This window comes from Danio rerio, chromosome 21 (genome assembly GCF_049306965.1).
Source record: "Danio rerio strain Tuebingen ecotype United States chromosome 21, GRCz12tu, whole genome shotgun sequence".
In the NCBI taxonomy this organism is placed as follows: Eukaryota; Metazoa; Chordata; class Actinopteri; order Cypriniformes; family Danionidae; genus Danio; species Danio rerio.
The window spans coordinates 30,497,903-30,513,608 of record NC_133196.1 but is presented as its reverse complement, the minus strand read 5'-3'; the positions used below and the strand labels follow the sequence as shown (position 1 = coordinate 30,513,608).

General features: G+C 34.4%; 2 protein-coding genes across 2 annotated transcripts in view; one reads left to right on the top strand and one right to left on the bottom strand.

Annotated features, from left to right (window-relative positions):
- si:dkeyp-50d11.2 overlaps nt 1-15,706 on the top strand; it is a 195,899-nt gene that overhangs the window by 49,776 nt on the left and 130,417 nt on the right. The gene's annotated exons all lie outside the window — the stretch shown is intronic.
- Nucleotides 2,399-14,701, bottom strand: cfbl (complement factor b, like). The gene is given in 18 exon segments (NM_001083858.1): nt 2,399-2,789; nt 2,949-2,998; nt 3,468-3,597; nt 3,754-3,854; nt 5,753-5,832; nt 5,931-6,069; nt 6,147-6,279; nt 7,930-8,036; nt 8,168-8,305; nt 8,408-8,494; nt 9,690-9,821; nt 9,946-10,093; nt 11,283-11,416; nt 11,516-11,611; nt 12,287-12,460; nt 12,534-12,719; nt 12,821-13,009; nt 14,634-14,701. Coding segments are annotated over 18 exon segments (2,256 nt in total). The 5' UTR covers nt 14,695-14,701; the 3' UTR covers nt 2,399-2,618.

Below are 15,706 nucleotides of genomic sequence, written 5' to 3'. Positions count from 1 at the left end.
TGGAAAGACAGTTCACCGGAAGCCCGCTGGCTCATAGATATATATATACATTAGATGCCACCTACCCTGTAGTTGTCTGTGGTTCTCAAACTTTTTTCATCAAGTACCACCTCAGAAAAGAATTGACTCTCCAAGTACCACCAAAATGAGCAGTTTTGAAATACAGTAGCGTAGTAGGCCCAGTAAAGCAGCTACAACTCTGCACAGTTAAAAAAAAGTGGCAGATTACCTCAGAAATATAGGCTACATGTCATATATGGCATATTATATACATCATTTTTGATAAATTTAGAAATGTGTGTAGCATGTACATGACATATTTCATTCCTCCGCGTACCACTAGAAGGAAGCCTGCGTACCACTAGTGGTACACGTACCACAGTTTGAGAACCACTGGTCTATTGGAAGGAATGCATCAATAGAGCCGCCATTTTGGAACAGGGTAGCGCTCCTTTAAAATGAATGCGGGACCAAGGTACATTGGAGGACTGTGGCCATCCAAAGCCAGAGATATACACATATACACATTATATATAATAGTTTTCCTGGAAGTTAGTATGCAATTATTATTATTTTTTAATTACAAAAATTATAATTTTACATCATTTTTTCTACATTGACGTATCAGTGATCGCACTGGCATCCCTGACAAAAAGCTTTATGTTTGTGTGTACAGAAATGTACTATCCACCCTCCCTGTTAAATTTGTTTGCTCGTTACTGCACCCGTAGACAGCGCTAAAGTCCTGCATCTTCACGTTACACTGTCTTGACTAGTGTGATTGAATGACATTTGTCCTGGGAGCACTGTATCAATGTGGCGGCGCTATTGACGCATGCTCAGGGTCCCTATGCGATATCTAGTGTATATATCTATGGGGCTGGCTGGCTGAAAATGAATAGTCCACGTGCATATTCCCCATTCTCGCAATCAACAAAGATGTCATCATTTGCAGAAGTACAATTCTTAGTATCAAAAAATGCAGATTGTTGCCCTGCCAAAAAATCCAGCTTAAACCAGCCTAGGCCTAGGGGTTTCCTGGTCAGGCTGGAAAATGACCAGCTAAATCCAGCTAAAACCAGCTTGACAAGCCTGGTTTAAGCTGGACATAGCTGGTTTTGGCTGGGCTCCCAGCCTGGCCAGGCTAGTCAAGCTGGTGTTAGCTGGTCATCACCCAGCCTGACCAGCTAAGACCAGGCTGGAAATGGCTGAAAACCAGTCTGGAAATGGCCAAAACCCCTCTAAAACCAGCCTGGTCGACCAGCTAAAACCAGCCAACCAGCCTAGGCTGGTTTAAGCTGTTTTTTTTTCAGTATGGTGATGATAACCATTTAATTCTTGATATCAAAAATCAATATCCTGTTAAGCAATAAAATTTAAAAAGCATTGTCTTGATTTTTATCACTTCAAACTGACACTGTCAGAGAACACCCAATTAATGATGTTTGCTTAAATTCACTTAAATCCACTGAAATTTGTAAAAAGCAACAAGTTAACTTAATTCCTTTATGCTGCCCCAACACAAATCGATGGGGTAGCGTTTGCACAGCTAGGGTTTATTTCCCCAATAAACTTCTGGTGAGCAGTTAATGTAATGCTAATGTGATCCATTTTACAGAATCAATGTTGTAATATTATTAAAATATAATCAGTTAAATAGACTAAAGTATTCATTTCGTTGATCAGGTGTAAAATAAGATGAAAAGCCATTTACACACACGCACTGTCAGGATCAGCAGGCTAGCGCTGAAACTCCTTTGAAAATGGAGTAAAAAACATTTTCATATTTTAAAGACATGTTGCATAAAAATGGGATTTATTGCAGTGCTTCTTGTTCATTCTGAGACACACTTTATATCATATATCAATCACAATATATGTATATTTTATTTATTTTTTATTTATTTTTTTACATATATTTTTGACCTTTTTGCCTTTATTGAGCAGATAGGACAGTATTTTAGACAGAAAATGAAGTGGGAGAGAGAGGGTAGAGATGGCAAATGTAAGTGAGCCAGGATTTGAACTCAGTATGCCCTGAAGTTCAACTGCAGCATATGTCAGCGTGCTAACCACTAGGCTATTGCGCCGACAGATCATGGGTTTTTAAAGAAAACAGACATTAAATGTGTGGATTTTGTAACGACCTGAATCGTTTTAACCAGCTTACTAAAAAATTAATAGTCCTTCTGCATTTACCCTGTGGAACCCAGCATTTATTGCAGTGATTGACTGCCATTGCAGAGCAGAAGCAAATGGTCAAATTTCAAACAGCCAGTAAAAAACATAAATTCTAATTTAATTCAGACTTTGCACAACTTGAAGAGGAAGTTATTTAGATTGTTTTATTGCTATTATTTTTTTGTGTAAAGCTTACAAGAGCACAAGAACAAAAATACACAGATAAATATATTTTTATTATAAACTGATATACTACAAGTTTGAGTTAGCATTCAAACTGACAAAAAAATACATGCTAAATGAACATATTACTGCTGTTATATTATTCCACAATGCTTTCAATGAGGCACAATACAGGAAAATATAATAGAAACAATCGTTTAACTTAGAGACATGCTTTTGTTAGCAAGCAAACAAACTACCGTTAAACACAATCTTCACATGAACGTAAGAGGGGTTCCCAGTTTTTCATCCGCCAGGTATTTTTTCAGGAATGAGAGAATTTTAGCACTGAACAGATTCGTATGGTAATCTCTGGTGTAAGACTCAGATCTCGGCTTCGGGCTGCGCTTACACAGATCCTTCACTCCCCAGCTAACAATACCAACCTGTCCAAGATTACACAAACATTAAACAAGCATCAAGCATCTGTCAAATCAGACAAGAATAACTCTTATAGTCTTTTGGTGAGTTAGGCAGAAGATTTGAAATGATCTGAGTTGTGTGAACAGGAATAAACAAACATGAAAAATTATTCAAAATCTCACCTGGACCACTCGACCACCGGGGACTACAAAAGTGGCCCCTCCGGAGTCACCTGTTTTTTTGACATGGACAGCATTATCAACTTGTAACTAACTCAATTTATTAAACGGACAGTTAGACAAAAAATAATAATAATTCTTTCATCATTTGCTTGATTAAAATCTGTTTCAATGCTTTCTTCTGTTGAACATAAAGGAAGATACACTGAAGAATGTTAGAAAAAACAGCCATTGATTTCCATATTAATACTATACTTCATTTAGATTTTTTGTTTCTATTGGTGTCAATGGATGTTTTCCCCCCAAAATTCTTCAGAATAACTTGTTTTATGTTCAGCAAAATAAAGAAATTCATAAACATTTGGAACCACTTAATTGTGAGAAAATGGTGAGGAATTATTTTAGTTTTGTGTGAGCTATCCCTTATAACTAACCTTACAAGGTTATTAAAATGTTCTAATACTAATAGCATCACTAGGATTGGTAGATTAGAGCTAAATAGTATGCAAAAATCAAACGTACCTTTGCAGGCAATTTCATCTGTTGTGGGGTCAATACCACCGCTGCACAGAAAATTATCTGTAACAATATCTGTAGCTTTTTCTGCAGTCATTCCTGCTGCTTTCTTGGCATCTTCAACACAAGCTTGCCGCTGAAGAACAAATCGGTTTTTAGAACTTTATAACTGAGCTGAGTAAATATACATGTTTAATTGTTTAACTTATACGCCAAATCCTTATGACCTGTAAAATACCACAAAAAACTGCAGCATAAAGAGAACCATTAGCATAATACAATATATTATTACCAGTTTTCCCTGCTTGATTGTGATATCCTTTTGCTCAGTCTTTGTTCTGACTTCGGACATGAAAGCAGCTTTTACAGTTTCTCCGGTCATTAGTAATTCCTCTGCAAAATAAATAAATAAAAATAGAATCTGTAGTATTTTATGTGTGTCTTATTTTATGTCTTATTTTTTTGTATTGAGACACAACTGAAGTGTGTAATAAAAGTATTAATCATTTATTTGATTATTAATGGTATTGTCAGTCACCAGCAATCCAGCCTGTGCAGATCGCTAAAGGACTACAAATCTGCTGGTATATGGACTACAAGTTCCAGTCATGCAACACACACACACACACCTGCTCCAAGTCTCTATTGATTACACTCCCACAGCTCATGCTGCTCATGGACTGATTACACACACATATATACGGCTTATTTTGACACTTTCTTGGCTGAGTTTTGTTTATCTTCTTTGTGAACAACAACGCAGTTTCCTGGTCTTGTCCTTCCATGTTTGATCTCGTTTTTGATCATTGCTGCCTATACTGACCATTTGCCTGTTTATTGACCCCGGCTTTGGATTTGCCTGCATACAACTGTTTGCACCTGTTTGAGACCGTTGCTTGCTTGACCTTTCTAATAAACCTGTGTTTGGATTAGTGGTGGGCAAAGCGAGGCTTTATGAAACAGTGAACCAGTCGAAGCAAATGTGTCGAAGCATCGAAACGTTTCGAAATCCCACTCTACGGTGACACCTAGTGGTAATTTTTTTAATGTATTGCACTGGAACAGTTTCAGCAAAGAACAGATGAGCAAACTGAGGTATTAAACCCCACTTTGTAGTGCTGAAGCTTCAAGTGATTTAGTAGAGCAGTTAGAATCCAGGCTGATACAGCTATTTTGAAATGCTTTAATATCAGTTTGAAATGCTTTGTTCTTGGATCGTTTTGTTTTATTGTACAGACATTCGAATAAACATTTTTTGAATAAATATGTCTTGTTTTGGTCATAAAACAGGGTTGTTGTAAGATCAGATACTGTTGTGGCCAGAAGTTAACAGGAGTTATTTATATTATTAATTAAATTTCCCATTGTATTTTATTAACGTCTACCCAAAACCTAAACCCAACCATCACAGTACTGTAAAAATATTAATTGTTTTACAGTGTTAAAAATGATGCTAAATTGATGGCGTATCAGCAGCTGTATTCTATCTAGACTACACCATGAAACAGTAACATAATTAAAATACATAAAATCATAATTTTGGAGTATTACGAACATAAAAAATATTTGAAGCACAGTAACATCAGGCACACGCATGGTCAACTAGGCCATACGAAACAGAAGCTTTTTTCTGACCCTGTCAGTGAAAACAGATTCTCCAGGTCTCGAAACGCTTCTGAAATGATCAATGCTTTGAGTCGCTTTAGTCACATGACCAGATGTTTTGAAACACTTTAGTCACGTGACATGGGTTTTTCAGATCATGCTTCGGTGCAGTGTTTCGAAACACTTGAGCTTCGGGATCTTGACACTGTGCCAAAACCTCAGTTTCATGTCAGCCATGCCTAGTTTGGAACCGCACCTCCTATGTCCGCTTCAAATTACAAGTATACATAGCTTTAATCTTTATAGTGTTTGTTTTACATTTTAGTTTAATTTAAGTTTAAGCAACTTTTTGTATTTTTTTGTTCAAATTTTTATTATTTAATTTGACTTATTTCAGTATATCAAATTAAACTTATTATTAATGAGAAATGCGGCTGAAGAAAGTTTTTAGCTCTCCTGTGAAATTGTCGTTTTTTTTTTTTTTTCAAATAATACAATATTTATAGTGAACAGAACAATATTTTAACTAGTAAAATATTATGCACTTTCATCATGGCAAAGAATACATTTCTAAATGATTAGAAATAAGTTATTAAAACTATTATGTTTAAAATTGTTTAAGTCAACCATAGAACCTTTAGATATAAATAATACATGTGTAACTATGCAAATATGCTTTAACTCACTATGTTTTTTGCATGTTCCTTCACGATCTGAAAGTCTGAGAGCTCCATTGGTTTCCTTGGTGCAGGGGATACAGATTGGCCTGTACAGATATATAACAATATACAACGAACTGATTACACAACTGTATTTTTATTTACATAAAACAGTGCATGTCAAGTGACGAGCTGCATTTCATACCGAAGATTGACACTCATCTTTACAGGTTTCTCCAACTGAAGAAGAGCTACATCAAATTCATAGTATTCAGGTATTCCCAAGTTCAATTTTGCTTTGATGTTATAGTCGGGATGAGAATGAATGTATTTTACTTTGATTCCTAGAAAAAAACAACTGCTGAGATGATTTGTGAACTGAAATGCTCATGCAAATGATATGGCTGAAAGTGTACATTACCTTGATTTTCTGATTCCAGGTCAATAGTTATGGTAGCAGGTGTGTCATCAACCCTGAAGCAGTGAGCTGCTGTTAAGATAAAGCTCGAGGTGACAAATGACCCCATGCATTTTGAATTTTTTCCAGTGCTGCGCTGCAAAAACATCAGACAATTGGCTTTTGTCATTGTAAATTTGATAAATTAACAAACTGTTCAAAGAGCTAGCGTAGCAAAGAAAGTTCTATGAAATTTTTGTCCAGACCTAATAAAATACAAAGAATGAGTGTGAGTTCAGGTGTCACAGTGGTGCAGTGGGTAGGATGATCGTCTTGCAATAAGATGGTTGCTTGTTCGAGTCTCGGCTGGGTCAGTTGGCATTTCTGCATGTTCTCTGCATGTTCATGCTCCGGTTTTCCCCAGTCCAAAGACATGTATAGGTGAATCGAGTAAGCTAAATTAGCTGTAGTGTAAAGTATGAGTGTTTCCCAGTGGTTGGGTTGCGGATGGAAGGGCATCTGCTGTGTAAAACATATGCTGGATAAGCATATGCTGGATAAGCAGGAGACAAACCTCATGAGTTATGAATTAATTCATTCGATTTTTGTGTTAACACATTTAAGTAGCTATATAGCTGTTTGGACTTAATTTGTTCTGAAATGAACTCATACCGATTTAATAACTGAACTAAGAAGAATTATTAGCCAGAATTATTAGTCAGAATTATTAGCCCCAGCTTTCAGCTAAAATTAAAGCAGTTTTTAGTTTTTTAAAACCATTTTAAGGTCAAAATGATTAGCCCCTTTAAGCTAGATTTTTTTAGATAGCCAACAGAACAAGCCATCATTACACAATAACTTGTCTAATCACCCTAACCTGCCTAGTTAACCTAGTTAAGCCTTTAAATGTCACTTTAAGCTGTATAGAAGTGTTTTGAAAAATATCTAGTAAAATATTATGTACTGTCATCATGACAAAGATAAATCAGTTATTAGAAATTACTTATTAAAACGATTATGTTTAGAAATGTGTTGAAATAATCTTCTCTCCCTTAAACAGAAATTGGGGAAATAAATAAACGGGTGCTAATAATTCAGGGGGGCTAATAATTCTGCCTTCAACTGTATATGACTATTCATAATCAAATAATTTTGTTTCAAAACTTAAATGGTTTCCTGCAATTGGTTTCCTCAAACAGTTTGAGTTAACTTAACCTTTTGGGGTTTACAGTGTATTTTTTATATTTTATACACTGTAAAACCCAACAGTCAACTTTATCAAATGAAAGGAGTGTAGTTAACTCAAAATATACTGAAAGGTTATTCTACTCATTTGAAGAGTTTTGAACTCAGTGTTGAAGGTAATGAGTTCATTGGATACCATGGATGTCAATGGCTAGCAGTTTCTGTTCAACAATAAAAAAGAAGATCATTCAGCTTTGGGACAACTTGAAGGTGAGTAAATTAAGAGTACATTTTCAATCATGAGTGAACAAATTTTTTTATGCCAGTATAATGTAAGAGCATCACTATCTCATGAATAAGTACTAATAACTTTTATAAACGTACTAGTATCTATATGCTCTAATAGCAAATTAATAAACGCTAATACTTAATGGACAAAATACGTGTTGTAATATGTAGTGTTCTGTAGTGTGCATTTCTGGAAAGCTGTGATGCTCTTAACACTGTCAAAGTGAAATAATTGTCTGAATGTTGAGAATTTTGTGTTTACTAATCTCCATCTCCTCCTCGTGACCCTTTCAATAAGAAATAAACTTATATAATACATCATGTGGATACTCACAGTCACGGAAATCTTTGCTAGCCAGGGGTATTGACGGCGCTTATGGCTTTCAAACTCATCATCGTAGTCTTTGTAAAGTCCACATAACTCTACACTGTTGCCCTCATCTGTTCAATGATATGTACGAAAAAACAGGTCATTTTTGGATATTCTGAGCATGGTAGATTATTTTTGATCTCAGTTTATTTATCTACAGCATGAATCAAGTACTTCCTTAAAAATTATAATAATAAAGTACCAATCATGTTGTCAAATGTTTCCTTCAAGTCATCCAAGGACTTAAGCTTGAAGAAAAACTTCTCATTTGCCCTGTCAGTCTTTAAATCATTAATGTCCTCAGCATGCACATCATTCCCTAACCCAAACACATAGAGTTCTGTAGAAAAACAAAAAGCATCAACAAACATGAGATGTTTTTGAAGGTCTGCTTTTAGTAACCGATTTATAGATTATTTCAATCATTCGTGTTCTTCCTCACCAAGTTTTTCCTCCACTGAATTTTGTCTGACCAAACTTTTGATCTTGTCCACCAATGGTTTTGGACTACCACCCATGTTGGCTTGACCTGAAGAACAAAATGAAATGTAAAGTACAGTTAACATAGATACATTTTCTGATTTGTGGTCAAATGTGTTTTCTTAAATCATTAATTCACCCAAAAATGACAACGAAATCCGTTATTAAATAATTACTCACTCTTGTGTCGTTTCAAGCCTGTAAGACCTTTGTTCAGCTTTGGAACACAAATTAATATACTAAAACAGAAATCCGAGAGCTCTCTGATCCTCCTTAGACAGCAAGGGGTCCAACGTTAAGTGCAGAAATGAACCAAAAACATTGTCAGAACATTCCATGTGACTCCAGTTGTTCAACTGTAACCATACAAAGTTCCAAGAACACTTTTGTGCACCAAAAAACCAAGCCGCAACATCCCGCTCTCCATCATGAAGCCAATACGCAGGTAACTGAAACTGCAATTCATCAACTGGCCTTTGGGGGCTGGCTGCAGAAACTCCAGATGTTCACTGACTGCAGTGCGAAATTGGCCAATTTTACCGCTGATAAAAACATGTTTACAGCCTGATACAAAAGATGTTTTGGTGCATATAGCTATATTACCCTTCATGACAGTAATCGCCGATAATAAAGTGTTAAGCCTTTCTCCCAAAGAAAAACTCATCTAAGCAAAATGCTAGAGGTATCTGTAGCTCTGCTCACACCCCACCTCTTTGCCCATTTCTGGTTACCCATGGTCGGGAAGATGACATGCAAACAAAATGGCAATGGTTGGCCACGCCCACTTGTAGCTTAATTTGCGATCTTCAGAAATCTATAGGTGACCATGCATACTCCGTCTGTATTTTTACAGTCTATGCAAAAAAAAACTGTAAAAACAACTTTGTTCGCCATGTCTTTCACATCAGATCAGGGTGCGCATTTACTACATTGTACTGCTAATTCTAATAGTGTTCCTGGAGATTTGTGTGATAACAGTTGAACCACTGAAGTCACATGAAGTGTTTGTGCAGTGTTTTGGTGCCTTTTTTGGACTTTGAAAATTTCTTGACTGGTTCTGTCTACGCAGGATGAAAGAGCCTAAAATATCTTAATTTGTGTTCTGAAGAGATCTCGGGGGTTAAAATGACATGAGGGTGTGCAATTAATAACATCATTTTCATTTTGGGTGAACTAACCATTCAACAGAATGAATAAAACACACTTCAAAAGGCGCAGTACTAAGTATGTAAGTTGATAGATACCATCAGTAAACATGATGACGATATGCTGGGTCGCCTTGAAGTCCTCCTTATTTGTCATTAGTTCTATTGTCATACTCTCGTAAATTTTGTTGTAAGCCTGGGCGATATTAGTTCCTGATCGTTGACCTTTTTCTGTGTGACACCAAAAAATGACGTATGAGTAACTCGGATCTGAACAAAAGCATGTCCTTTTTTTGGCACAGTAATAATAATCTTTTAAATCACATCTCATTGCCTATGGGCACAATGTACGTACTGTCATATGCATAATCCTGCAGTTTTTGTATGATTTTTAACAGATCTTTTCCTTGCCCGTTCTTGAACTCTCTCATGGAGATTATCCGGTCAGTGTCTGTGGCAAAGAGTAGGATCTCATAGTTCGGGGAAACTTCATAATAACTGATCTGTGGAGTCATGCAATCATTATAGGTTTATCATTATAGGTTTATTTATAGGTTTACAATCAATAAAGACCAAAAAGTGAGGCTGTTGAAAAGCTATTTAGTTACAGTGTCTTCTCTCATTCTAATATATGGCAAGCCATTGTAACATTCATTCATTCATTTTCTTTTCGGGTAAGTCCCTTTATTCATCTGGGGTCACTACTACTCAGTGTTGAAGGTAATGAGTTAATTAAATACCTGGATTAATAATGGATTAAGTTCACAGCACTCATATACATACGTTTTTTTTAACTGAAATTGTTTGTAGCAATCGGTTTCCTCAATTGGTTTGAGTTGCCTTAATTTATTGGGCAGTACTCAATTTGAGTTCTCTTCACTTATTGGGTTTTACTGTGCTCAAATTGCTTCGTTTACTCAAATGAATTAAGTTTACAATACTTCCCTTAATACTTTCCCTGGTTTGAGTTACCATAACTTTTTGGGTTGTCAGTAATTATAAACATGTTTGCCTTGTAAACCACCAAAACCAACACACACACACACAAACACACACACACACACACACACACACAAACACACATCCACACACACACACACCCACACACATATGCACTCAGAGACAGCGCAATAGTATGTTTTTTAGATTAAATATTAAAGTGACTAGCCATAGAGACAACAGACTTACTTTTTTATATTATGCATGTTGTTCATTTACTTAATCATTTTAAGTAAATGAGTTTACTTACTCTTTTTAAGTATAGTCAACTAATAATTTTTACTAAAATTTACTGACTTCCTCAAATTTGTTTTAGGTTTTGTTTTGTTTTTGTTTTTCAGTTTAGCATAAAATGAGATATTTTGAAGATATTATGAGATATTATGATCACTGGTAACTATGAACTAAGGTATGCATTTTATAGATTAAAGGTTAAAATGGCTGGCCATACAGACAACAGACATACACACATTGAAAACAATTAATAATGACGAATCAGAGCTTTAGAGCAGTGGTGCCCAATCCAGTTCCTGGATAGTTACCTTCCTGCAGAGTTCAGCTCCAACTCTGATCAAAAACAACTAAGCCAACTAGGATCTGAAAGAGCCCTGGTATATAAAGACATGTGCGTAAAGGTTGCAGGTGAACTCTGCAGGAAGATAAATCTGAATGAATTATCAGGGCACTATTCACCTTTTCTATCAGTGTTTTAATGACATCTTTTGCCCGTTCGAAATCTTCTTCATCTATGCTGTCAGAAACATCCAGGGCTATGTAGATATCCAGTTTTCCCCCCTTATGCACTTGTATTTTCTTTCCGTACTGATCTGAAAACACAACAGTTGGTCTCATATAATAAAAAAGTGATGGTGACAGAAAAAAAAATCTTAAAGAGGAGGAAGATTGAGAGAGTTGCTCAAGACTACCTGTTTCTTCATGCAGTTGAGTAAGCTGTAGGTTTGACACTAGAGAACTGCTGAAAGCATCTGAGGCTTCCTCCGGGGTGTCGTATGTAAAATCAGCTGTATGTACACAACAACATTAGCAAAGCTGAATGTATAAATAGACTGAGAATCTTTTTAAATACATTTATTTTAATACATTTATTTTATGAATTAATTTAATGAGAAAAAAAAATGAAATAATTCAACTTGTTACAGTTAAAAGAATGAGCGATTTTAATTTTATTTATAAGATCAAACGGTTTTAAGTTGAAAAAAACGTAATTCATTAGGTATAACAAGTTTGAGGGGTTTAGTTGTAGTCTTCATTACATCTACAAGACCCCTACAGTAATCATCTTCATGCATGAGTTAAAGTATTTAAATCGCATTATCATGGTAATATAAAGCAGTGTGAGACCATCAAAGCGAAACAATACTGGTGAAGCAATTGCTGATTACAGACCAGCGAGATGCAGGATCAATGTTGAGAAGAAGCGGTGCTTCTCATACCCCAAATAAAATGCACAACATATTAAAGCGTCTTTGGTGTTTTCCCTGTTTTCTATAAAACAGGGAAGCCAGAAATCAAGGCTTTGTGGTGAAAATAGCATTGCAACATAGGACCATAGAGGACGTGATAACTAATTAAAAATGCTAATTGAGCATTTTGAACATTCTTCTATCCATTTGTACATTTTAATAGAAAAAAAAACGTACGTATTGTGCCTTTAAGACATAGAGAGGGGTGTTTACCGTAACATTGTGGCTCTGTTCCTGACCACTGTCCATTATCCTGACATGTTCGCTCTTTGGAACCGATCAAGCTCAATTTATTGTCACAGCGGTATGTGACTTTATCACCAATGTGAAACATGTTGCCTGTTCTTGTAGTACCAGCAGGAACTCCGGGGTCAGGACAGTAATCCGCTGTTTAAAAAGAAGAACAAAGGTTTTTGGACAGAACTTTTGTAGTTGCACTTTAGGGAAATTTCCAACTTACAGTTTCTTCCACAGATCGGTGTGCTTCCACTCCATTTCCCATTGGCCTGGCAAACACGAGACTCAGAGCCGCGGAAATCATAGCCAGACTGACAAAAGTATCTGGTTGTATCGTTCACATAATACCTTGGTGAATATGGATGCACATCTCCGTTTAAAAATGCACGAGGATCCGGACAAGTGATTTCTGAGATAAAAGCAATTGTTTTGAGAGCAGCAGAAAAAATGGTTGTGTTTATAATTCTGAATAAGATTAAGATTTTGTTTGGGTGATGGTACATTGCTCACTTTTGCATTCCAGGCGTTTTCCTTTGGGCAGCTCGCTCCATCTTCCTTTGGTACAGCGACGGGTTCTAATGGTTGGGTAATAGTTTTCTGGACAGTTGAATATTATGGAGCTCCCATCTTTTGAGATAGAAAAACTGCCTCCTTTAATTCTGATATCTTTAACGGGGCATGAAATAGAGGGTGGTGCACCTATAGAAGGACAAATAAGAAAAATAATAAAGGTGTTGCAAATTTGCACCTTTAACATTTTAAAAGAATCATTTTTAATAAAAAACCTTTGCAGAAACTTTTAATAAAATTTGAATGCCAATTTTGCATTATTTTATGTTGTGACTGGACAAATACATTATTAAGAAAATTCACTTGATTTTTCTTTACACAATGTCTAAAAAACATCCAATTTTCAGGATTACAAAAACATACATTTAAAAACAACAACAATAAAAAAAATAATAATAATAATACTTATAATAATAATAATAATAATAATAATAATAATAATAATAATAATAATAATAATAATAATAACACAAATATTTCTCCTTTGAAAACTACAAAAACAAGATCAAGCGATTAGGTATTGGCTAAAATGTAGTGTCGTGCTGTGGTAAAATTACATTCAAGAAAACGTTGCAATGTTTTTACCAACACTGCTAAATTTTATTAACATTTTCTACTATGAAAAACCTTTTGATTTTGACCTTTAAATGAAAAGATTAAATGATGTTTTAGAACCATCAATGCCAAAAAATAATCTTGATTTTATGTGCATTCATTTATAAAAAAATCTGAATTGCAAATGTATTTTACATTTAAACAATACCTACACTCTAAACATAATGGGTTGTTTCAGACCAAATATGGGTCAAATATAGAAAAATGTCAAATATATTTTGTAAATGAACAGTATAGGTCTATATTTGAGCTAGATTTGGGTTTTTAAAATGCTGCTTTTTTCAAAGTATAAAAACTTTGTATAGGCCTTGAATGCTCTTTTAAATTAAAATATAATTAATGTAATTTACTAAAGTTATATTAAATCAGCTGCACTAAAAAAAAAAATTATTTTACTCATGATAATTTTATGCATACATTCAACTGTGCTTTGCAATAAACAATATCTTTTTTATGCTTCTAATAGTATAAAACAAAAGTTTCTAAACATCACAAACAAGATTATTAATTTATTTATTTATTTTATTTTATTTTATTATTTTTTTTTTTTTTTGCAGACTAATAATAGGGAATTTGACCCAAGACCACAAAGCCAGTCATAATTGTTGTAAAGTGAGATTTCCGCATTATCTGAAAGTGAATTATAATATAATTAAGTTGATGTATGGTTTGTTGTGTTAGAACAATATTTGGCTGGGATACAACTATTTAAATATCTGGATTTTGATTTTAAAAATATATAAAATTGAGATAAAATCACCATTAAAGTTGTCCAAGTTATCCTTTAAGCAATGCATGTTAAAACTCAAATACTGAGTTTGATATATTTACTGTACATTTACAAAATGTCTTCTTGGAACAAGATCTTTACCTAAATTAATAGCTGAAATACAAAATCTGTCCCTTTGACCTATACAGTGTATTTTCTGCTATTGCCAAAAACATACCCATGCAACATAAGACTATTCAGGGTCATATATAGTCTATAAAATAAATGTATATAGTAAAAAAAAGATTGAATGCATGTTAAAGTGTGTCATTTCTTTTGAATCAGCACTTCCACTGAAAAACAGACCTTTCTTTTTCTATTTCTCATATAAACTAACATCAGTGTTAAAGACAAAGCAAAATGGCTTACCTATTATGAGAGGACTTTGTATTGTGAGCATGAATATAGCAAGCCATGATGCACACTCCATGATGTTCCTGTCAGGTTCACACAGCAAATGACATGAAAACAGAGCAGGGCCACATATTTATAGAATAAGGTTAACAAGAGGAAGTGACTGGACAAATACATAAAATAACATCAAATACTTTTTATGAAAAAGTCACTTGAATTGTCTTCATACAATCAATTTTCGGAATGACAAAAACATGCATTTAACAACAATTAAAATAATTCAAATATTCAAATATGAAAACTACAAGAACAAGATTGGGCCATTGGGCGTTGGCTAAAAAAATGAAGACTCATGCTGTGAGGAAATGAAATTCACACATATAAGTACAGTTGAAGTCAGAATTAGCTCCCCTTTGCTTTTATTTATTTATTTATTTTTGTTTTAAAATATTTCTCAAATTATTTTTAACAGAGCAAGGATATTTTCACAATATGTCTGATAATGTTTTTTTCTTCTAGAGAAAGTATTATTTGTTTTATTTTGGCTAGAATAAAAGCTGTTTTCATTTATTTAATTTTAGTTATTTTTTTAAGGTCTAAATTATTAGGCCCTTTAAGCTATATTTTTCCCCCAATAGTCTACAGAACAAACCATTGTTATACAAGAACTTGCCTAATAACCCTAACCTGCCTAGTTAACCTAATTAACCAAGATAAGCCTTTAAATGTCAGCTGTATAGAAGTGTCTTGAGAAATATCTAGTAAAATATTATGTACTGTCATCATGGCAAAGATAAAATAAATCAGTTATTAGAAATGAGTCATTAAAACTATTAGGCTATGTTTAGAAATGTTTTGAAAAAAATCTTCTCTCCATTAAACAGAAATTGGGGGAAAAATAAACAGGGGGGCTAATAATTCTGACTTCAACTGTAGGTCAAATAAAAAAATATAAAAAAAAGAGTTGCAAGGTTTCTGCCAATGTTTTATACTTCCACTTTTAATGTTTCTATTAATTCAATTACCATAAATTGTTATGTCATAACCCAAGAAAATCTGAAAAAAGGGAATTAAATAGAGAAGTAAGC